This window comes from Phaseolus vulgaris, chromosome 4 (genome assembly GCF_051622355.1).
Source record: "Phaseolus vulgaris cultivar YP4 chromosome 4, ASM5162235v1, whole genome shotgun sequence".
Lineage (NCBI taxonomy): Eukaryota > Viridiplantae > Streptophyta > Magnoliopsida > Fabales > Fabaceae > Phaseolus > Phaseolus vulgaris.
This window is the reverse complement of record NC_143501.1, coordinates 3994627-4018541: the sequence shown is the minus strand read 5'-3', so window position 1 is coordinate 4018541 and position 23915 is coordinate 3994627. Positions and strand designations below refer to the sequence as shown.

Genomic DNA, 23915 nt, shown 5'->3' with positions numbered 1-23915 from the left:
TGATGAAATGATTTTTGTGTCAATCTATGTAAATAATGGTTATGAATTTATTAGTCCGATGATGTGAAAATATTGTTAATGTCGATATTTGAAGTTAATGAAAAAGATCTTATTTATTTTTCATAAAGAGGAGAGTGCGTTGATTATGGAGATCGACCGTATATATGTGATTGTAATCAATTTGGAAATATAACTTAAAACAAGATGAGATACAAGGAGAAGGGAGGAGAGCACTATCTTATATAAGGGAAAGAAAACACAACACTCTAGGGCTAGAAAACATTGTTTCTAGCTTAACTATATGCTTTAGTAGGGAGACATCCTCTTGGCTAGAACATTTGGCGTCCACCGCGGGGCAAGTAAAAGTTTTTTTACCTCCACAATATATACGTAAAATTTCCTTATTCACACAAGGCAGCACACAAACCACCCATAAAAGAACTGTTCTAATGTAGTTGATGCAATTCGTCGCCACCATGTCGGGTACACCGATGTTGCCTTTAATTTTTTAATGAGCATATTAATTTTTATTTCGTCATTATTTTCATCCATGATTGATCACCTTGAGCACAAAAATCAAATTGTAATGGAAAAAAATGTGAATAGATTGATAGAGTAAAATGGTCACATCGTTATACATTCAACGTCATCATATATATTGTTATTGATTTCATGTTATCCTTTGTCACATATAATTGTTTGAAAAAAATTTAGATAATTAAAGCTCAAAAGAAATATCATTATAAAGAAAGTGCAATCGAATTCATATACATGAAATCATGTTTTGTAATTAGGTGTCTGGATCCATTATTATGAGTTTATGTCATTGATGCTTTGTTTTGTTTATTCTCTATTTTTTTTCAATTGAATCTATAATTATTAACGAAATTGTCAATTATTAATAAATTAGATAACTCAAAATAGTATTTAAATTTCAAAAGACTAAACTATCACTTTTAGATTGGGATGAATAAAATTATTTTTTTAATTCAAGAGTCTATAAAAAAAATTAGAAACTAAAATAGAATGTAATTTTGATAAGTGTAATATTCAAATCTATTTTTTATAATATATTAAATTTATACATTTATTTTTATTTTTTAATTGTGGATACTTGTTGGTAACTGTTCTAAAATATTAAGAATTAGTATACTTAATGAAATATTAATGAAATATTATTACTTGTTGTTGTGTTGATTGAAATAATTTAGGTAATTAAATAATTAAAGAAATTCAAAGAAAAAAAAAACCTCTTATTCGACCACCAACATGTCAATAAAAGAAAAGGAAAACTTTAATTTTATGCCATGTTAATAAACTAAAAAATAATTATTGTAAAATTATATATAAATTCGTAAATTTTGTTACAAATTGGAAAATAAATATGGTCATATATTTTTCAATTAGAAGTGAGAATTTATACGACGACAAATTAATTTTTTTAAAATATTTTTGGTAAGAACTGGGTAAATAAAATTTTGAAGATGCGTATGTATATGTCAAGTTATTGTCTTGATTAAAACCAACGCATTTGGTAACCTTCCATTTTCAGTTTGAAAATTTGTAGACCTCTTTTATCAAAATTAAGAGTTTATGATAAAATAAAAATAAGAAATGCTTTATTTATTTACCAATATAACGTATCCATTCATCCATACCATTTTCTTCACACGTTTTAAAATTATGTCATATTTTGTTATAAAAAATTGCTATATTACAATGTTGTTTTTATTAAAGAAGAATATAGAAGTAAGTGAAAAAAGAAAAAATAATGATGGAAGTACAAATTTCGTCAAGTTTTACTTCTTTTAATTTTTATAATTCTTTATCGTAAGTAAGAGTGTATACACTACTTCTCTCATACTAGTATAAATCATTGTGTTATTCTTCTCTCATACTCACTACTTCTAACAACTAAAGAAATTAATCAAACTTAAAAACTACATGGTGTTTTTGATGACAAGTTCATACTTAAAAACAAACCATCAATAAGAAATCTCGTTTTGGAACTGGTTTTAAACATCATCATATCAAATTTGGTTTTAAAATGTGATTTAAAGTGTTTTATTGTTTAAATAGACGGTTATTGAAAGCTGATTTGAATCTTGCTTTACAATTTAAAAGTAAAGTCTTTATCAAAGCACATTGTTGTAGAACCAATTTGAATCTAATTTTAAAGAAAATTATTTTTTTATACACTGTGAACTTCTAAAAAATACAAATTAAACCTTTTAAAGATTAACTCCAAGAACTGTTATGGCTTAAACTGTTTCTGCTAGAAGAATCCTCAATTGTTTAAATTAGATATTGAAAAGGCAGCTAGAAGAAACAAGGAGACAAAGAGAAAAGAAAAACAAAGAGACTATAGAAGAATCCTCAACCACTTTTTCCCTTCCCATTAATATTTTTCAAGAAGAAAGCATTATAGCCAAAAAACCACCACCGCATATCATAAGTGTCTAATTTCAGTAATATTTCATATTAAAATTTAGGCACTTAGAAGGATTTATTGCTAATTTACATATAGAATGATCTCTAATTTATGAATTTATACATTTTGTATGATCTTTATTTGAATAAGAGAATTTTATTCCCAAATTTGGTGTTAATTGCATATTTTTAGGGAGGATTGAAGATTTGGAGTAAAGGAGAATAATTTGAGCTAAAAAGATAAAGCTAGAAGGTAGGTCCCAGGATGCAAAGAGATGCAGAAAAAGACTATTTCGCCACAAGAGTATCTCGCTTGAGCGAGAATACGTCAGAAATATTGGGGATTTTTTTTTATGTTTTATCACTTAGCCCATTAGCACGACATAACACTACAAAAAATTATGTATAAAGTGACAGTTTTAATATGGCGGTTATTAATAACCGTCACAAATTTCCGTATAATATGACATTTAACTAACTGTCATAATTATCCTTCAGAATATGTCAGTTTGAACCGCCACAATTATCCGCCTTATTATTTCCAATTATTTTTTTTTTAAATTTAGTTTCACTATTCAGGAACCCTAATGTTGTTTTTGAAAACTTCATTTGTGACTTTTCCCTCTCTCCTCCTTTCTCTCTGCGTCGAACCCTAATGAAATCCTGGTCGAAAACTCCTCACGTTAAGCCTTCATGAAAACCCTCCTTGCGAAACCCTCACCCGCTTCACTCACTCGCGCACCTCATTGTGAAACCCTCACCTACTTCACTCACTCGCGTCTTCTCTCTGTTGTTCTTCTCTCTGCCACATCCACCATCTTCTCGCTACAATGCAACGTCTTCTCTCCGCCACTCACCATTTTCTCTCTGCCAAATCCACCATCAGCTCCGTTTGAGGTAGAGTTTTTTGAAACAATCCCATTTTCTCGCTCTTTTTTCACTCTCCACTCTCCATCATCTCTGCAAGTTACTCGTTCGCTTCCTACATTCCCCTGATTCTCCCAAATTTTTGAAAATCCTTTAAAAACCTATTCCCAAAATTCTTTGTTTAACTTATTAATTAGTTAGTTACTAAATTGGTCTTCCTTCGTCACCACAACATGTGGATCCAAGCGTCTTCTATTTTCTCTTTCGCAACCGCGTTGTTTTGATTTTCGCTTTTTATTTTTTTTTCTTCTTCATCTAATTGATGTTTTGTGTGTGGATCTGTTTTACAGCGAGTGCTTTTCTGAATCGGAAGAATCTGATTGTTAGGGTTTGGTATGGGGACAGGAAGTCACCTTCTCGAAGCGAAGGAATGGTTTGCTGAAGAAGGCGAAGCAACTTGCGATCTTGTGCGATGCTGAAGTCGGAGTTATGATTTTCTCCAGCACCGGAAAACTCTATAATTTCGCCAGCTGCAGGTACACGATTTGTCTATCAATTTATTTTTCTTTTTCTTTTTTGTGGATGTTGAATGCTGCAGGTACACAATTTGTCTATCAATTTATTTTTCTTTTTCTTTTTTGTGGATGTTGAATGCTATGCTCTACGATTTCACTGTCAAGTTTTGTGCATCGATGTTGAATGTTGTTTTGTTGTAGCTATTCGTAACGATATTATTAAGATATTAGCACATGTTTTATAAGTTTTGAAAAAACGTTTTATAAGATATTATTGGATTCAACTGAGTGACGGGTGTTATTGGGTTATATTCTCTATAGGCATCATTTTTAATAATGTTGGGTTTTTTTTGCTGGAGATTATAATTAATATATGTGACAAGATAGTTAATTAATATTATTATAGTAATAAAAGTGCTTACATAGCTGTGTGTAGTTAAGTACATTAGTGTTTTCTTCAAAGACGCAGTGGGTTTGAAACTATAATAGCTAAGCTGGATGAAAAAAAATAGGGGTGACGAGTAATATTATCAAGTACTGTAGAAGGGGTCCATTGGAAACCACTTGGATCATATTGGGAGTTGAATGAGCTCGTGGGGTTTCTAAAATTGATTCTCCATTGATGAAAAATTGAAATTGCAAATAAGACAATTCAAAGAAATATACTTTAAATTAATGTTTTTTTATTAAATTTTGGGAGTCAAGAAAAGACCGGCTTGTTAGGAATTGGTTGTGTTGTATCCCACCCTGTAAAGATAAGAACGCCAGTTGGATGGTGGCCATTTAAAAAACCAACAGCCTTTGAGCTTTGACTATTTGCAGAACTATTAGGTGACACTTAGGGGAGATTATTCAATTTGGATGCAAAAGTTATGTTAGCTTTTAGAATTTCATGTTAGGTCCATTTGTCAGTTTATAAATAGTGATTTGTAGTGCATAACTAGATTTACGATTATATCATAAGGTTTATTTGGTGCTTTTTAAACCTTTGTCAAATTTTGGGGGTTACACAGAGAGGGTTCTTCTTGTTTCATGGGTATTTTGTTTTAAGATTTGTGAAAATTAATTTTAATTCATTGAATATTATTGGTATGAGTATTTTTAAATTCAGCTCGTTAATAAATTTTAAATTAAAACGTGTTATGGGAAGAGATTTTTTTATCACCAATATGGGAAGAGAAATTGATTAGAAAGTTTTGACAAATGGACACTTTCACCAAATACTTTTCAATCAGTTGGAAAAAATTCTACTAGTTTAAAACTTGTTTATTCAACTTATTATGTGGTAGATATAATTTGTAGGAAACATATATTGATGTTGAACACTAGTTTGTTCTCTTTCAAGGTTTGTAGAGAAGAGTTAGATGGATCATTTCTTACTAGTACACGGAGATTTATACATTCATGCATTAACTATTTCCCCTTTCAGGAATCATGGAAAGTGTTAACATTAAATTTTGATGTGATACAAATGTTTTATGAGAAGAAACTTAAGGAGATTTAGGGTGCAGAACAATTCTAAAATCATCAATTTGTGTTTTAAGGATGGATTGAAAAGAGAAAATATTCTCTACCTATTATCAAGTAATTTTTGAATAATTTGTTGATGTCATTGTGTTGGACTGCCAGATTTTATATATTTACAAACTATAAAGTCACTAGTATTAGCCACTAGTATTATTTTATTGATTGTTTTACCATTTTTCACAAATTAGGTGCTCGATGCAACTGATAATGAACCTTGGGGTCTTCATGGTACTGCACTGGCAGAGATTTCCCCGGCTACCAAAAAATTGTAAACAACTATCTATCTATCTTTTTTTCCGGTTATATTACTTTTATTGTTTGTTTTTTTGTTTTTGTATTTTGAGAAAATTTCTGATACTTGTTCTACTAAATTATTGCTTCTCTTCTATACTGCTACTGAATGTCAAATGGCCATGAATGTCCTTTGGACAAGACTGGGCGAAACTGGAAAAGATTGGAGATATGTATACAAGGTAATGCCTTCCAAATAATCATGTCATTTCCTAAGATTTTAAGATACAAAGAAAAGGCTTTTTGGAGGTATTTTTTGTGTTGATACATACAATTTGCTTTTCTTTCAATAACTTGAATTATGTTAATTTAGGCGTTAGCGGTTATCGAGTATTTGGTAGCACATGGATGTGAACGTGCAGTTGACGACATTATAGAACATACTTTTCATTTTTCAGTAAGGGAAATTCTCTTGTATTTAGCTAATTTCATGCTTGCAATTAACAACTCTGTTGACCAGTAAAATAAAAGAGTATTTTCTGATGTTATCTTAATTTACTTTGGATTGGTTAAGGCACTTTCTAGTTTTGAATATGTTGAGCCAAGTGGGAAGGACGTAGGACTCAATGCAAGAAAAAAGGATGAAAACATTGTGTCCCTTTTGAATGATAGGGATAATATAAGATACATGATGTCAAAAATAAAGTTGCTACAAATCGTGACAAGTAGGTCAAATTTGTCAATATTTTCATCCTAGAATTATCAGGTCAACAAACTACTACAATAGAATGTGTAGTCATAAAATAATTTTCTTATTTTTCTTTTGGGTGCTCAATGTAGTTACATTGGAGTTTCAGAGCAGTGGTAAGTATGGAGGCTTTGGATCTAGAGATGGTGACAGGTTTGGTGATAACAATAGAGACAAGGTGGGATCCTATGATGAAGATTACAGATTGCTTGTATAATGTGCTTGTATAATGTGCTTCTACAAATTACTATACTTAAAATTTTATTATAATATTGTTTTCATTTATTTTTTAAAAATTGTCAATTAACTTTAAACATATTTTAACTTATTTCAGGCACCGGATGTTGCTAGTGGTGCTCCTTTACCAAACCAGAATATAAGATCGAGTGGAGGGAGTAAGACAAATTAGTATTGAGAATTTACTTGTAATATGTTTAGAAAGTGAAACAATTTATATTTTGACAATTTAATTTACTTGTTGTTTGTATTAATTTGACATTATGAACTTTGTTCTTTCAATGAATGAATGAACTCATCTTTTGATTATTATATTTATCAATTTTAATTATATTATGAAACATAATATCAAATTAATTAATATTATAAAATCAAATTATAAAATAGAATTAAATAAATTATTATAAATTTTAAAAATAAAATTACGTTTAATTATAATACGAAATTAAATAATATTATGAAATCAAATTATAAAATAAAATTAAATAAATTATTATAAATATTAAAAATAAAATTAAATATTTAATATTCGAATTATGACAGTTATAAAGTGTATTATAAATGTCATACTATACTGTATTAAGTGGCGGTTAAAACTGCCACTATTTACATTAGAATTGGTTTACCCAGCTTTAAAATTACGATATTTATAACTGACGCCAATTATACCCTTAAAATCGCCGCTTTATACAATGCGTAATATGGCGTCTGCTACAACGGTTCTCAATTGACCGCCACATTAAACTTTGTGGCGGCAAGAATTCTGGCGGTACGCGGTACCGCCACAGACGTATAATGCGGTGGTTAAAAACGCCAGTTTTTGCGAAAATAACCGCCGCAATATACACGTTTTTTTGTAGTGTAATAAGCGACCTAACCCTAGAAAATTAGGATAAATAGGGGGCTAGAGGCTCAATCCTACTGTGTCAGATTGAGAGGAAAACACCATAGAGTGAATTGTAACCCAATTAGGAGAATGGAAGGTGCTAGAAGTATGCGTGGCTAATTCTACCATTTTGGATTTTGAGTAATCTGCTCAAACTCTTATGTATTGAGGTGATATCTTATATATTAATATTAAGTTCTTGATTGATTATTGGTATTGTTGTTTTACTTTTAACTTTCTGTGACAAATTGATAGTCTTAAATCTAACCGGGAGGTATTTTTAGGGTTCAAACCTGAACAACAATACTTAACATATTTGAGTGTTAAGGATAAACTTGAAATGTTAATTGACATTAACGTCTGGATGGGATTCTAAGTTGTTTTTATAAATATGCAAGGGATCGATATTTAGGAAACATTTTTAAGGATTTTATATGCGAGGGATCGATAAAAATGAATTTTCTATGGCCATCAATTTCAATCAAAGAACTTAATATTAACATCCTAATCAAAATACATGAGAGTGAGAAAGATGAAACTTAATCCCTATTTTTTCAATTCAAGCAACTAATTCTTTGTTTGTTTTATTATTGATCGGTGTCAACACAATCACTTCAAAACTCTTTTTATTGTTCTGTTGTTATATTTAGCGAATTTTGTACTCAATAATTCACTTCATTGTTCCTTGTGGGATTGATATTCGTTCTTAGGGACAATTATTACTTCTGACAAACACAGTGCACTTGCCGTAAAAAGTCATCAACAACCCAAGAGAACACTTGGAGAGTATGCTATGCAGCAGAGGCCATCATTTCTCTAGTATTGCAATACCTTCTACCACCAACGCCTTGGAGATGAAACCTGCATTCCTCAGTCTGATAAGTACCCATCAATTTACAACAATGGACCATGAGGATCCATATACACATTTGTCTACATTTTATGAATTGGTAGGAACAATAGACTTTCAATCAGGTGATATTGAAACTGTTTATCTACGTTTATTTCCTTTCTCATTAACAGGAAAAGCTAAAGAATGATTCAAATCACATCCAAATCAGAGTCTTACTAGTTGGAAGGATGTATAGAGGAAAAAAATTTACAAAGATTTATTTCCATAAGAGGGACTTGAAAAATATAAAGAAATTAAATATCGATAAAGAAGGAATAAAGTAGTGAGAATATGCGGTGTAATTATTCTTTTTATTAATGATATATTTGAAAGAGTTTCAAAGTTTACAAAGATAAGCTATAAATCTATCAAGTACATTAAAGGAAAATTAAAATATATCAAGCACTTTGAAGAAAAATACAAAGATAGCAAAGACTTTGAACGATACTTTGAATGAAAATAAATTGTGACCGCATAACTAGCACATGGATTAGTTGTTTTCATAACAACTAAAAGATAGGTGTGGTTTAATAAGAATCTCAAGTGGAGTGGCTTTGGTGTTGGCTAATCCAAAGTTTTCGGTCATGTCAATAGGATCAGGTGATGAACTTAAAAATTCAAAAGAGTGCAAAATACTAGCAAGAGAGAATTGCACTACTTCAAGGCCAAAGGATATTCCTGGACACATTCTTCTACCACCTCCAAATGGTATTAGCTCAAAATGATGACCTTTGACATCGAGATCTTTGTAAGTTGTAAGAAACCTTTCAGGTTTGAACTCCAATGGATCTTCCCAAACATTCTTGTCTGTGTGAATCTTCCAAAGATTTGTGATTAGTCGAGTTCCTTTTTTTATATTATAACCACCTAAAGTGCAATTCTCTGTGAATTCACGAGGTGTCGCAAGAGGACCAGGAGGATATAATCTTAAAGTTTCTTTGACTATGGCTTGAAGATATGTTAACTTACTCATATCAGACTCAGTTACGCATTTCTCTTTTCCAATATGAATGTCTAGTTCAGCTTGCACTTTTTCCAATACCAAAGGATTTCCCAAAATCAAACACATTGCCCACACAAGAACAACACTACTTGTGTCAGTTCCTCCTGCAATTAGTGTCTGCAAATTAAACAAATTAAGAATATGGTTTTATTCACAAGTTCTTCTATAAAACAAAAAATCATATATTAAAATCAATTTACATAAAATATTATTTTTAATTCATATATAAACTAATTTTAATTCATAATTAATTTATTTAATTTCTTCATCTTATTTATTTCTTCTAACAACCTCTTATTCTCAAAAGTTGTAAAATTATTTATTTCAAGTTCAATAATCTAGTATACAAATTTGTATTTTGGATTGTGCAATCTAGAATAATGTACAATCCCAAACACAAATTTTAACTTCCAAATTAAATGTCACATTTCGGAATTAAAGAAAAATGCCAAAGCATAATTTGAGTATTTTTTGTATAATGGGATGCAAGAAGAAAGGCATGGAGATGCAGGAAGAATCTACACTCAATCCCTAATTTATATCACCCTCACAAAATTCAATAATGATTTTTTAATAAATGGTGTTTTTTATCTTTCGAAAAAGTATATTTTTTTTGTCAACAAAAAATAAAATTGAATTAAAAGGGACATTTCAAAAAAAAAAACCTTAGTCTTTTTTATAATAAAATTTAAAGGTTGTATTATATATATAAATATATTATTTTTCAAATTAATAGTAATAATGTATTTACCTTTAAAAAATGTATATATTTAATAAAATATTTTATTAAATAATTTATTATTATAATCAAAATTCAAATTTTATTGAAAATCAGAACATTGTTATATTATTTTTTAATTTAAAAATATTATTATAATGATTTGTTAAATTGTATGTATTTTATTTTTGGATGTTAAAGAAATCTTTTCCTTAGAGATAAACCAATAGAATTAATCTGTACTTTTTAACAGGACATATCTATCTAGAATGGGTTGACTCAGATCGTTATCCCTAATATACACTATTCAACCATGCTATACTGTGCCATGCAGAAAACAAAATTAGAAAGAAAAATAAAATACTAGACGGTTGAAGTTTGAAAGGATTATAATGTTCATATTGAAGATACATACCAGTATGGTGGATTTGATAACGGTATCTGCATCGACCCCATCAGTAATTGTTCCATCAAACAACGAAATCATGACATCAATGAAATCTTTAGCTTCACCCAAACCCTTTCTTTTTCTGTGTTCCTCTAACTCCTCACCAAGAATAATATCCAACTCTTTAGCAATTTCTTTCATAGCCTTCTCATTCCCTCCCAAATCAAACCGTCTCAACCATGGAACAGCATCTCCCACTGTGAACACCCCCATCAGACGCATCAACTCCTCCACAGTCCTCACACATCTCTGTGCCTTCTCATCGTCTACAGTTGCTGCACTGAAATATCGCTTCCCTGTAATCATTTGAAGGACCATGTTGAATATCAGATGAGAAAACCATTGCTTCAAGTCCACCAAGGCATAGCCGCTCTCATTCTTGTTGCTGCGCCAAAGGTCAAAGAGCTCCTTGATCGATTCTTGAACCTCTGACTCAAAAAGATGACGTTGCTGCCTCACTTGCTGAGGGGAGAGAATCTCTGAAATTGTAAGCTTTCTTATTTTTCGCCAATAGGGACCATAGGGTGCCAAGGCAAACATGGCTTGGTTGTAGCTCATGAGTTCCACCGAAACAAGCTTGGGGCGACCGAAAACGACTGTGTCGTTTGTGGTGAAGCATTCCTTTGCTATTTCCCAGTTGTTGATTACCACAGCCCTTTTCGCACCAAGTTTGATGGTGAAAATGGGTCCATATTTGTCGGCCAAAGCACCCAAAGTTCTGTGGGGTGACTTTGAACCACTCATCAATGGAAGGTGACCAAGTATTGGCCATGCACCTGCAACTGTGGGAGGTTCTTTCCCTCGAGAAAATTTGAAGAGACCATAGAGAAAGAAACAGAAGAGAATTAGAGAAGCAAGTGCAATGGTGGTTGCATTCAGGGAATTTACAACCAAATCCATTTGAGCGAGTTGAGGCTCTGTGTGTTTCAGGTAGGGTAAAGTAGGAGTGGTTAAATAGATCCTTCATTCCTTCAGAGAGAAGGAAAAGTCAAACTTTTCAAAGACTAACTAAGTATGATTTTACTTGGAAATTGTGTTGTATTTATATAATATTTAAAATGTGTTATAAAATATAACTACCCTAAATAATAATAATTAATAGCTATTTTCAAAGTTTGCTGCCATAAAAAATAATAAAAATATTTAAAATATATAAGGTTAAGTTTCAAAATATTAAAAATTGAAATTATTATGCAGTGAATTGTAATTACTAATTTAAATCATACTTTATAACATTTTTATACGTGCGTTTATAACTTTGTCACATCATGTCACCACTTCCTTCTCTTTATGTTAATTTAATAAAACAGATCAAATTGTATATTTTTTAAAAAAAATAAGACAAAATTTATTTTTTTAAAAATCAAAATACTATGAATTTAGGGTTCAAGGTCTAGGTTATTTTTATTAAATAGTATTAAAAAATATTTTTTTGAATTTATTTATTTTTTGTTTAATTTTGTGTGGTTTACATTACTTTTATTTTATTCCATTACTCTGCTACTTGTTTCCACATATTAAAAATGTGATGTTTTGTGTTTAATATAAAACTAAATTGTGATTAATGTAAATTGAAAAGTAATTTTTATTATTTTCATTGAAAAAGTGTTTGATAATTGCTATTTATATCAATGGTGATGATCTTTTTGTTATGGTATATGATGACATGAAAATTACAACTAAAAAAACATGATAAACTCGTTATCTAATAATTCTTTTATGAAAAAATAAAGTTAGTTAAGCTTATTGTTTTACATTAACTATAATATTGTTTTACATTAACCGCAAGTTCATAAGATGGTAAGAAAAATAATAATCATGTCACTTAATTAATAAAAAATTAAAAGATAAAAAATCAATTAAAAAATATATTTTTTAAAAATATTTAATTAAAAAAATCAATTAAAAATAGTTAAGGATATATTTTAAGGATTTGTTGAGAGAAAAAAAATATTTTGTTATGAACACAAATATTGACCTTAATAGTTGATATTTGTTGTATCCTCCAAGGTTAATTGATATTTGAGAAAAAAGATGGAAAATAGATCGTTCATTCCTTTAGAGAGAAGGAAAAGTCAAACTTTTATTATAACTACCAGTAATAATAATAATTAATAGCTATTTTCAAATTTTGCTGCCATAAAAATAATAAAAATATTTAATTAACAAAAGAGATCAATTGTATATCTTTTAAAAAAGAAATAGAAAATCTAGGATAAATTTTTTAAAAAAAAAAATCACTGAATTTGACTGTTGACCCTTAATGGATCAATGAGGTAATCAAGCTTATTTTTTATTTCAAAAAATTATATTTTTTAATTTAGTTCTTTTTTAATTCTGTGTGGTTTACATTACTTTTATTTTATTCCATTACCCTGCTTACTTGTTTTCACATGTTAAAAATGTGATGTTGTGTACTTAATATAAAACTAAATTGTGGTTAATGTAAATCGAAAAGTGATTTTTATTATTTTTGTTTATAATGTGTTGTATAACAAGAAACTATCACCACCATTGTTATTTATTATTTATATCAATGGTGATGATGATGGTAAGATCCTTTTGTTAGTATATACACTATAAGAAAATTTTGAAATAAAAATTAATTTTAAAAACAAAAAATAATTAGTTTTTATAATAGTTAAATTACAAATCATTGTAGAGGTTAAAAAAAAAATTGGTTTCTAAATTAGTTTCTAAATTTGTATTTAATTAGCTACCAATGTTTTAACTACCAATATTATTTAGATTATAAATTTGGTAGCAAAAACCTTAGTAGTTAATTAAATATCAATTTGGAAATCATTTAACAATAATATAAACTAATTTAGAAACCAATTTTTTTTTTTAGTTTCTAAAATGGTCTTGAATTTAGTCACTATAGCAACTAATCATTTTTTGTTTCTAAAATTAATTTTTATTTCATGATTTTCTTGTAGAGGTATATGATGACATGAAAACTATAACTATAAGAAAACATGATAAACTCGTTATCCAATAAATTTTTAATGAAAAAATGAAAGTTAGTTAAGTTTATTAACTATAATATTATTTTATATTAACTGCAAGATGGTAAGAAAAATAATAATCATGTCACTTAATTAATAAAAAATTAAACGATAAAAAACAATTAAAAAATATATGTTTTAAAATATTTAATTAAAAATAGTTAAGGATATATTTTAAGGATTTGTTGAGAAAAAAATATTGTGTTATGAACACAAGATATTGACCTTAATAGCTTGATATTTGTTGTATATATCTTCCAAGGTTAATTGATATTTGAGAAAAAAGATGTTCATAAGTGAATTGTGAATGTGGGTAGGTTAAGGTGTATAATTTAGACCAGAATCAATAAAGTCCAAGTTCATGTAAAAGAAATAAATTAAAATAATATAAGGTTCGCATATATTATATATATACGATGTCTTCAGCCACAAATATTGAACCACTCAACAATAAAGTAGTGAATGGGACAAAATTGCTCCAGTAATACTGAATAATATTTTTACATATAAGTCAAAATTTTCATTCTATTACTGCTAAGAAAATTCAAAAAACAAGACTTTGTTCCTCGTGGTACATATGAGAAAATTGGAAAAATGCAAAGAATCCCCGACTAAAGATAAGACGCACAAATCAAGAGAAGACTTTTAAAACATATAGAAAAAAAAGTATAGAGATATAATTAAAATTAAAACACGTTATACTAACAGATAAATTATGTTGGAATTCAAATTTTGAAATTCAAACCTAAATTAAGATGGAACAACAATTTCAAAACAGCTTTATTTTAAAAAAAAAAAAAAAAATTTAATTTGGTATATTATATCCATATCTAAAAATTTAAGTCAAATGAAGATGAAATTTAAAATAAAATAATTAAAATGGATTCAAAATATCAATAAAAATGTAAAAATATTAGCGTTCTTAAGTTTACAACTTTTTTTTCAGTAGTTGCTTGGCTAAGGGAAATAAGGATTGGCAAATATTTCTAGATTGGGTTTAACACTAACATATATTACTCTGATTTCTCAGTTTCATTTGCAATATTTTAAATTTTAATGTGAATCTTACAATTCTATGATTATATATTTAATTATAAAAAAATAAAGATTTATCTTGATTCATAAGAAATAATGTGAATAATTTCTTCTCAACTTCTCAATCTATTTCTTTTAAACTTTTATTTTGTAATACTTTTTTCTTAATGGTCAACTAGCGACTTAACTAGCAATTTTTTTGAAAAAACAAAACCTAGGTTTATTGACTATTAGAATTTTTAAAGAATTTTTTTAAAAACAAAACCTAGATTTATTGACTATTAGGATTTTAAAAGATAAATTCTGTACAAATAAATACATCATTTTATTTTATTAAATTATATTTAAACTAACTAGTCACACACCTATACTTTTCAAAGCTTCAATGAATTGGCATTTTGCAGTGTAGGTCATTTGAATATTAATATAATATGAAAGCATAAGAAAATGATGTGTTATAATCGTAAGCTCATTGACCAATGAGGCATTTAATCAAAGGGTACATAAATATTAAAGTAGTACGTGACTTACCTGAAAAAAGAGATGTGGTGCATGTAAAAATGGCACCCACCCTTGAAGGATTTGTAAAAATGTTTTAAACTTCTTTCTATGTGAAACTGTTATGCATCACTTTCTTATTATTTGCTAAGCTAATTAGTGCACTCTGTATTTTGCCTCTGGTTTCCAATTATTGCACACCTTCATCAGTCACGGTTAACCAATTAAGCAATTCATTAATTGTATCGACTGATGAAATCTCTCGAGACTTATCACTGACCGATCGAGATCGTAATTCACATTAATGAACTAATCGACAACATAAATACAATTACGTTCAAATAGGATTAATCACTTCAATCCGCGATTAAGAATTAAGTAATGCATCTCTAAATACGGTCCAACTCTCTAACCTGACTCAATAAAGAAAGTCTACCAAAAATAATATATATTTGAAAGAGTTTCAAAGTTTACCAAGATAAACTATAAATATATCAAGTACTTTGAAGGAAAGTACAAATATATCAAGCACTTTGAATGAAAATACAAAGATAACAAAGACTTTGAACGATATTATAGAAAAAAAGTACTTTAAATGAAAACAAATTGTGACAGCATAGCTAGCACATGGATTAGTTGTTTTCGTTACAACTAAAAGATAGACGTGGTTTAATAAGAATCTCAAGTGGAGTGGCTTTGGTGTTGGTTAATCCAAATGTTTCGGTCATGTCAATAGGATCAGGTGAAGAGTTTAAAATTTCAAAAGAATGCAAAAAACTAGCAAGAGAGAAATGCACTATTTCAAGGCCTAAGGATACTCCTGGACACTTTCTTCTGCCACCTCCAAATGGTAATAACTCAAAATGATTACCTTTGACGTCAATATTTTTGTGAGTTGTAAGAAATCTTTCTGGTTTGAACTCCAATGGATCTTCCCAAACATTACTATCTGTGTGAATCTTCCAAAGATTTGTGATTAGACGAGTTCCTTTTTTTATATTATAACCACTTAAAATGCAGTCCTCTATAATTTCATGAGGTGCCGAAAGAGGACCAGGAGGATACAATCTTAATGTTTCCTTGACTATGGCTTGAAGATATGTTAACTTGCTTATATGAGACTCACTTACACATTTCTCTTTTTCAACATGAATGTCTAGTTCAACTTTTACTTTTTCCAATACCAAAGGATTTCTCAAAATCAAAGATATTACCCACGTAAGAAGAGTACTACTTGTGTCAGTTCCTCCTGCAATCACTAACTACAAAATAAGGATATGATCTTATTCACAAGTTCTTCTATAACATAAACAAATCATCAGTACAAGAAAATCATTAAATAGAAACTAATTTTATAGACAAAAAATAATTAATTACTATATTGACTAAATTAGAGACCATTTTAGAGACTAAACAAATTTTTGGTTTCTAAATTAGTTTCTATTATTGTTAAATATTTTCTAAATTTGTATCTAATTAGCTACAAAGTTTTTGCTACCAAATTTAGAATTTAAATCTTTTCGCCTAACCCGCATAAGCCAAATGTGAGACAGGTGATCTATCCCCATAATCCTCATTTTTTAAAAATTTAAAAGTTTATTTCTTCATCTCATAATTTATCTTGCAGTCTTATATTCGTAAAAAATTCTAAAATTATTCATTTTAAATTCTATAATTTGATATAAAAAATTGTATTTTGAATTATACAATCTGAAATTTTGAATTGTACAATCAGAAATATTGTACAATCCCAAACACAAATTTTAACTTCTAAATTTTATAAATCAGGAAGTTAATGTGCATATTCCGGAATTAAAGAAAAAATATTTAATAAAAAATATTAAAAGATAATTTGAGTATTTTTCAAAGTATGAAATCTAAGAAGAAAGTGATAGAGATACAAGAAAAAATTACACTAAATCCCTAATTCATAACATCTTCACAACATTTTGGTTATTTAATATTTAATATTATTTTTTTATCTTTCTCAAATTCATAAATGGTTTTGGTTTTAATACCTTAATTTTTGTATAATAAAATTTAAAGTTATAATGTGATTTAATAAAAAAAAAATGCATTAAAGATCCATACCAGTACAGTGGATTTGATGACGGTATCTGCATCGAACCCATCAATAGTTCTTCCATCAAACAACGAAATCATGACATCCATGAAATCTTGAACTTCATCATCCTTCTCACCCAAACCCTTCCTTTTTCTGTGTTCCTCTAACTCCTCACCAAGAATAATATCCAACTCTTTTGCAGTTTCTTTCATTGCCTTCTCATGCCCTCCAAAATCAAACCATCTCAACCATGGAACAGCATCTCCCACTGTGAACACCCCAAACAGACGCATGAACTCCTCCACAGCCCTCACACATCTCTGTGCCTTCTCATCATCCACAGTTGCTGCACTAAAACATCGCTTCCCTGTAATCATTTGAAGGACCATGTTGAATATCAGATGAGAAAACCATTGCTTCAACTCCACCAAGGCATAACCGCTCTCATTCTTGTTGCTGCACCAAAAGTTAGAGAGCTCCTTGATCGATTCTTCAACTTCTGACTCAAAAACATGACGTAGCTGCTTCACTCGCTGAGGGGAGAGAATCTCTGAAACTGTAATCTTTCTTATTTTTCGCCAATAGGGACCATAGGGTGCTAAGGCAAACATGGCTTTGTTGTAGCTCATGTGTTCTGCGGCAACAAGCTTGGGGCGAGAGGAAACGACGATGTCGTTTGTTGTGAAGCATTCCTTTGCCGTTTCCCAGTTGTTGATTACCAAAGCTTTTTTGGCACCAAGTTTGATGGTGAAAATGGGTCCATATTTGTCAGCCAAAGCACCCAAGGTTCTGTGGGGTGACTTTGAAGCACTCATCAATGGAAGGTGACCAAGTATTGGCCATGCACCTGCAACTGTGGGAGCTTCTTTTCCTTGAGAAAATTTGAAGTGGCCATAGAAAAAGAAACAGAAGACGATTAGAGAAACAAGTCCAATTGCAGAAACATTTAGATCCATTATTTTATCCAAGAGAAGATTGTGTATCCCATGCTCTATGTTACACAAATTGGATTTTAATATGTATATGCAAGTGGTAAGGACATTTTTTTTTTATTATTCGTGTAAGATAGTGATTTATTTTTTAATTTTAAGTATATTTTAAAAAATTATTATTTAATTTATTGTTGTGTTTTTATAAATATATATTTTTTATAATTATTATATTTATGAGTTATAATTTGTTATAAAACTCTTTTTTATTATTGTTAATTAGATTATACTTTTGTTGTTGTAATATTTTTATTTTTCATTAGATAGTTTTTAATATTAAAAAATAATATTTTTTATTTATGTAAGATCTAATTTATTTTTTGATTTATTTTTTAATATTTCAAATTACTTCACTTTCTTTACACTTTCTTCTCATATTCTCATACATCCATTTCCTTAAAGCCTTACACATATTTTTCTCTTCTCACACATCTCCTTTTCAAATCCTCACATATCCCTTCTCCAATCCAAATGCACTGTAAGTGTTGGTTTTCACATGAACAACTTCATGTGGATAGAAAAGCAAAGAATAATTGTGTTTGTATTTGTTGATTGAAGAGGAATAATGAGAAAAGTTTAATAAAGAAATAATTTGTCTTTGAAAGAGTTTCTAAAAAAAAAATCCATATAGAGCCAATGCTATTACATTTTGGCCCTTTGGAAAAGTTTAAATATTTTTCTACCAAATTGTATTATTTAGAATTTTTAATAATTTAAGAATTTTTTTTATATATATTAAATAATTTAGAATTTATATTTGTTAATTTTTTAAAAAAATTAATCATTTTATTTGTACTAAATATATATATCAAAAAATTTGTAAAGTATTTTTACATATTTTTTATTTATTTATACATAAAACAATTTAATCATATTTTAATTTAATTTAATTTTAACTATAAAGATATATTTGTAATCTTACACTTTTATTTATTACAAAATAATATTTTATCAATAACACATATCACATCATTCATTAACTTTTTGTAAACTTTTTCTTTATTTCTTATCATCTTCTATTAATCTAAATAACCCCATTTTCACATCAAATCTTTTCAAATCCACTCCCTAAAATTTATTTTAAAATCCAAACAAAACATAAGAATGATATTAATTAAAGAAAAATAATACATACCCTAAGAGTGATATTAATTGAAGAAAAATAATACTTTTAAAAACCATACATCCATTTTTACAATATTATTACTTTAATATTTTTTATTATATATATATATATATTTTAAACAATTTACATTAATAACTATATAAATCTTAAGAATTGTAAGAATATAAGCAACACCAATAACGAATATGAGCATAGCATAGGATAATTGGCACAGAGAGTAAGGCTACAACTGTCACAACTGTACCACTTAATTATTGTTCCGGACGATAAGATTCTACAAACAATAAAGTAGTGAATGAGACAAAAATCTCCAAGAATACTGAATATTTTAAAATAAATAAAAAAATAAATTATTCTACTATTGGTAAGAAAATTGAAAAGACAAGAATTTATGGTTGTGTTTGTATGAGCAGAGGATTTAATCTTTCATTGTCTTTCTTCGTTTCCTTCTCAAATCAGTCTTTTTCAATCCTTTTAATTAATTGAAAACAAACAAAAACACATTTATTGCTTTTCTATCCTAGTGAACAAAGAATTCCCAAAAATAACAACTTTTTAAATTTAGTAGAAAAGTATAGAGATATAATAAAAATTAAGACATGTTATATTAATAGATAAATTGTGTTTGAATCCAAATTTTTGAAAATCAAACCTAAATTAAGATGGACTAATTTAACAACAATTTCAAAACTTAGCTTTATTTAAAAAAAAAATTAAGATACTTTTGAATTTGGTAATATTATATCCATATCTAAAAATCTAAGTCAAATGAAGATGAAATTTAAAATATAATAATTAAATTGAATTCAAAATATCAATAAAAATGTAAAAATATAAGTTTTCTTCAAGGATTAGGTTATGATTTATTGACACCAACATTACTCTGAATTTCTGAGTATATATATAATTCTCATATTTAATTATAATAGAAATAGAGATTTACTTTCATTCACAAGAATAACTTAAATAGTTTTTCAATCTTATTTTCTTAATCTATTTTATAGTAAGTTTTGTGTTGTAAAAGTTTATCATGATGGTCAACTAACGATTTTTGCAAAGACAAAACCATGTTTTTTTTTTTTCTCAATCTTTATCAAATTGATTACTATTAAGTTTTTAAAAGATAAATTCTCATACAAATTAATCACTACAAGAAACTAACAAATTAATTTTAGAGACAAAAATAATTAGTTGCTATAGTTTCTAAATTAGTTTCTATTATTGTTAAATAGTTTCTAAATTGGTATCTAATTAGCTACCAAAATTTTAACTACCAATTATTTAGATTATAAATTAATATAATATGAAAGCATAAGAAAACGATGTGTTATAATTTTAAGCTCACATTCGTCAATGAACATTTATTAAAAGGTACATATGTTTTATTTGATTTGAGAAGTAAAAAGTTGAGGGTGTGAGAGAGTATAAATGTAAATATTTGATAAAAAAAAGTGTGAAGAAAGTTTACATTATTTGGATTAGAGTATCTTACATTAGATGGGTGAGGAAAGTTTATTAAAATATGTGAGTGATGTGATAGTTGTAAGGATATTTTGAATTATTTTTAATTGTATAAATTATAAGATTACAAGTTTACTTTTTTTATAAAAAAAAAATAAATAATAATTAATTTTGTGTATATTTTAGTTAATTAAAATAATTTAAAATTTTAATTATAAATAAAAGAATAAAACAATGTAGAATTAAAATAAATAAATAAATTTTAAAATTTAAATTTAAATATAATTATAATTATATAATTTTTTATTTATTAATTTAAAATAATTTTGTTAGTTAAATTAATGTATTTATATAATTTTAATATTAAAAAATTAATACATTTTAAAAGTAAATCAGTATTTAAAATTTGGCTAAGAAATTTTTTGTGCATCTTTAAAATTTAAAAATATTATGATATATAAATTAATAATATTATGAAATTTAATTATCTATTATATTAAAAAATACAATTTAATGTATTCATAAAAAGTACATTAACATATTAAATAAAAGTATCATTACATATTATATTACATAAAGTTAATTGTAATGTTAATTGTAGTAGTGAATTAATACCACTATTCCTTATCCTCATTTTGTTTCCTTTCTCTATTTATTATTATTGATCCCTTTTTCCCAATTAAAGATATAATTTCCTAGACCAATAAAACTATTCACATAATATCTCAGTCCATCTAAAATTATTATTATTATTATTAAAAGATTGTCTCGTTTATTTGATATTTATCTAACTATTTTGGATTGGTTGTGCTGGAAAAAAGAGGATATAATTAAAAAAGAGTAAAGAAAGATGTAGGAAGCAAACCACGGATGACAGGATGAAGAAGGAAGAGTTCCTCAAAGTGGCACGCACAACAGAAAAAAATCGATTATCTTCTATATTCTCTTTCATTCTTTTTCATTCATAATCGATTATCAATTTAAAGAGATGAGTCAAGATCTAAAATCAGGTCTAAAGGCATAATTGATGGATCCTTTGTTGGTCTCGAGAGACGGAGGAAGCTAGGTTAATCGAAAGATGGTTACCAGTTCAAGGACACATGATGCCCTTGCTTTTTAAGGGTAAGAAGAGGTAGAGAAAATGTCTCGAGCTAAAATTTGAGTACCAGACACTCAACACCAAAGTAATCCATATCATACTCTTAAAAAAAGCTCGAACGACCTTCAACAAATAGATATCTGTACCTGAAACCAACACATATGGGTAAGTAGAGATTACCTAGGACTGAGACAACTCTCTTTAAGAAACTCGACAAAATATAATTGATTATCTTTCATAATTTTACCTATTTATAATTGATTATCCACCCAAAAAAAAAAAAAAACATAATCGATTGTTGATTCGGAGTATTAATAACTCTGATTCCAAATTTCAAAAATATTTCTTGCTGACTTTCTATACTATTGAGAGAGAAGAAACAAATGATCTCACTCATTTTTCCATCTTCACACTCTTTTTAAATTTACAGATCCAAACACTGATGATCCCTACTGTTCTGTCATCGTGAAAAAAGATAGAAGCAAACAAAGTAGGTGACTTACTTGAACAAAGTATGAGTACTTTCTAACCCTCATAGGTCCCTTACACAGTTGAATTTTATGCACCACTTAATTATTGTTCAGGACGATAAGATTCTATCAAACAATAAAGTAGTGAACGGACAAAAATGCTCCAATAATACTGAATATTTTTAAATAAGTCAAATTTTTCATTCTATTATTGCTAAGAAAAATGAAAAGACAAGACTTTATATGAGAAAATTGGAAAAAAAATACAAAGAATTCCCCAAGAAATAACACGCAAATATCAAGACAAGACTTTTAAAACTTAGAAAAAAAATATAGAAATATAATTAAAATTAAGATACGTTATAGTAATGGATAAATTGTGTTGGAATTCAAATTTTGAAAATCAAACCTAAATTAAGATGGACTAATTTAACAACATTTTCAAAAGAATTAAGATATTTTTTAATTTGGTATATTGTAAACATATCTAAAATTCTAAGTCAAATGGAGATGAAATTTAAAATAAAATAATTAAAATGGATTCAAAATATCAATAAAAATGTAAAAATATTAGCTTTCTTCTAGTTTACAACTTTTTTTTTTCCAATAGTTGCTTGGTAAGAGAAACAGGGATTGGCAAATATTTCTAGATTGGATCATGATTTGTTAACACTAACATTACTCTGGATTTCTCGGCTTTATTTGCAATATTTTAAATTCTAATGTACACGAATTTTATAATTTATGATTCTCATATTTAATTATAAAATAAATAAAAATTTATCTTGATTCATAATAAATAATAAATAATGTGAGTAATATTTTAATCTAATTTTTTCGATCTATTTTTGTTTTATTTTTATCTTATCATACTCTTCCTTAATGGTCAACTAGAGATCAATTAGTAACCTTTTCTAAAAACAAAATCTTGATTTGATTACTATTAGGTTTTTAAAATATTAGTGTTCAAAACAAGAGTATTGGTGATCTCAAGTGAGTATAAAATATAATGAGTGTAGTATAAAATATGAGTTGAAAACTCTCCATGTTGTTGTGTGTCTTATAAGTTTTTTTCTTTCTCTTATAGAGAGTAGTATTCTTTCCCTTCTTTTTGTATATGGTCTCTTATTATTAACTTAATTCAATAATAAATGTTGTCTTCTATTTAAGGCTGATTATTTGAAATCCCTTGATTTATGTTGATACGACATTAATGTCCTTAAATATGAATATCAGTAGACGATCTGTTTATACGCAATATCGGACTCGGTCCATGACGCTACAACCCCCTAACCTCAGGCATAAGTTAATGAGGCTAAAAACCAAGTTTACTCTGACGATCTCCAATCAACCTACATATATCTTAACATTAGATTCGACTCATAACGCTAGAGCCCCTAGCCTCATACATAAGCCAATAAGACTAAAAACTCTTTTTATTCTACTTATTTTTTGAATATATACAGACTAATATACAAATTATAAACATATAAAATTATTGTCTTTGAGGGACTCATACTTATCCTGCTTGCCTTCTATCCAATAATTTAGAAACAACTAAATTAAAATTCTCCAACAGAATAATCACAATAAGAGAAAAATGTTCAAAAACATATATATTTTATATTTTTTTAACTGTTATTTGTTCGTATACAAGAAATA

The 23915-nt window shown here is 27.8% G+C and overlaps 3 protein-coding genes across 4 annotated transcripts; 1 reads left to right on the top strand and 2 right to left on the bottom strand.

Annotated features, from left to right (window-relative positions):
- Positions 1 to 3047: 3047 nt before the first annotated feature.
- Positions 3048 to 6781, top strand: LOC137833020 (clathrin interactor EPSIN 1-like). The gene is made up of 6 exons (XM_090301791.1): positions 3048 to 3327; positions 3648 to 3833; positions 5528 to 5812; positions 5944 to 6027; positions 6411 to 6496; positions 6653 to 6781. The coding sequence occupies exons 3-6, from the start codon at positions 5747 to 5749 to the stop codon at positions 6696 to 6698; spliced, it is 282 nt and encodes a 93-aa protein (XP_090157917.1). The 5' UTR covers positions 3048 to 3327; positions 3648 to 3833; positions 5528 to 5746; the 3' UTR covers positions 6699 to 6781.
- Positions 6782 to 8625: 1844 nt separating this feature from the next.
- On the bottom strand, positions 8626 to 11518 carry LOC137836824 (cytochrome P450 82A4). Its single transcript, XM_068645581.2, has 2 exons — positions 10470 to 11518; positions 8626 to 9453 (listed from the first exon to the last, which is right to left on the bottom strand). The coding sequence occupies exons 1-2, from the start codon at positions 11400 to 11402 to the stop codon at positions 8824 to 8826; spliced, it is 1563 nt and encodes a 520-aa protein (XP_068501682.2). The 5' UTR covers positions 11403 to 11518; the 3' UTR covers positions 8626 to 8823.
- Positions 11519 to 15457: 3939 nt separating this feature from the next.
- Positions 15458 to 18124, bottom strand: LOC137836823 (cytochrome P450 82A4). Of its 2 annotated transcripts, none has more exons than XM_068645580.2 (2): positions 17135 to 18124; positions 15458 to 16305 (listed from the first exon to the last, which is right to left on the bottom strand). In XM_068645580.2, the coding sequence occupies exons 1-2, from the start codon at positions 18062 to 18064 to the stop codon at positions 15676 to 15678; spliced, it is 1560 nt and encodes a 519-aa protein (XP_068501681.2). In that variant the 5' UTR covers positions 18065 to 18124; the 3' UTR covers positions 15458 to 15675. The 2 variants fall into 2 exon arrangements, with proteins under 2 accessions (XP_068501681.2, XP_090157956.1); XM_090301830.1 differs by having other exon boundaries at positions 15458 to 16292; positions 17135 to 18114.
- Between the last annotated feature and the right edge of the window lie 5791 nt (positions 18125 to 23915).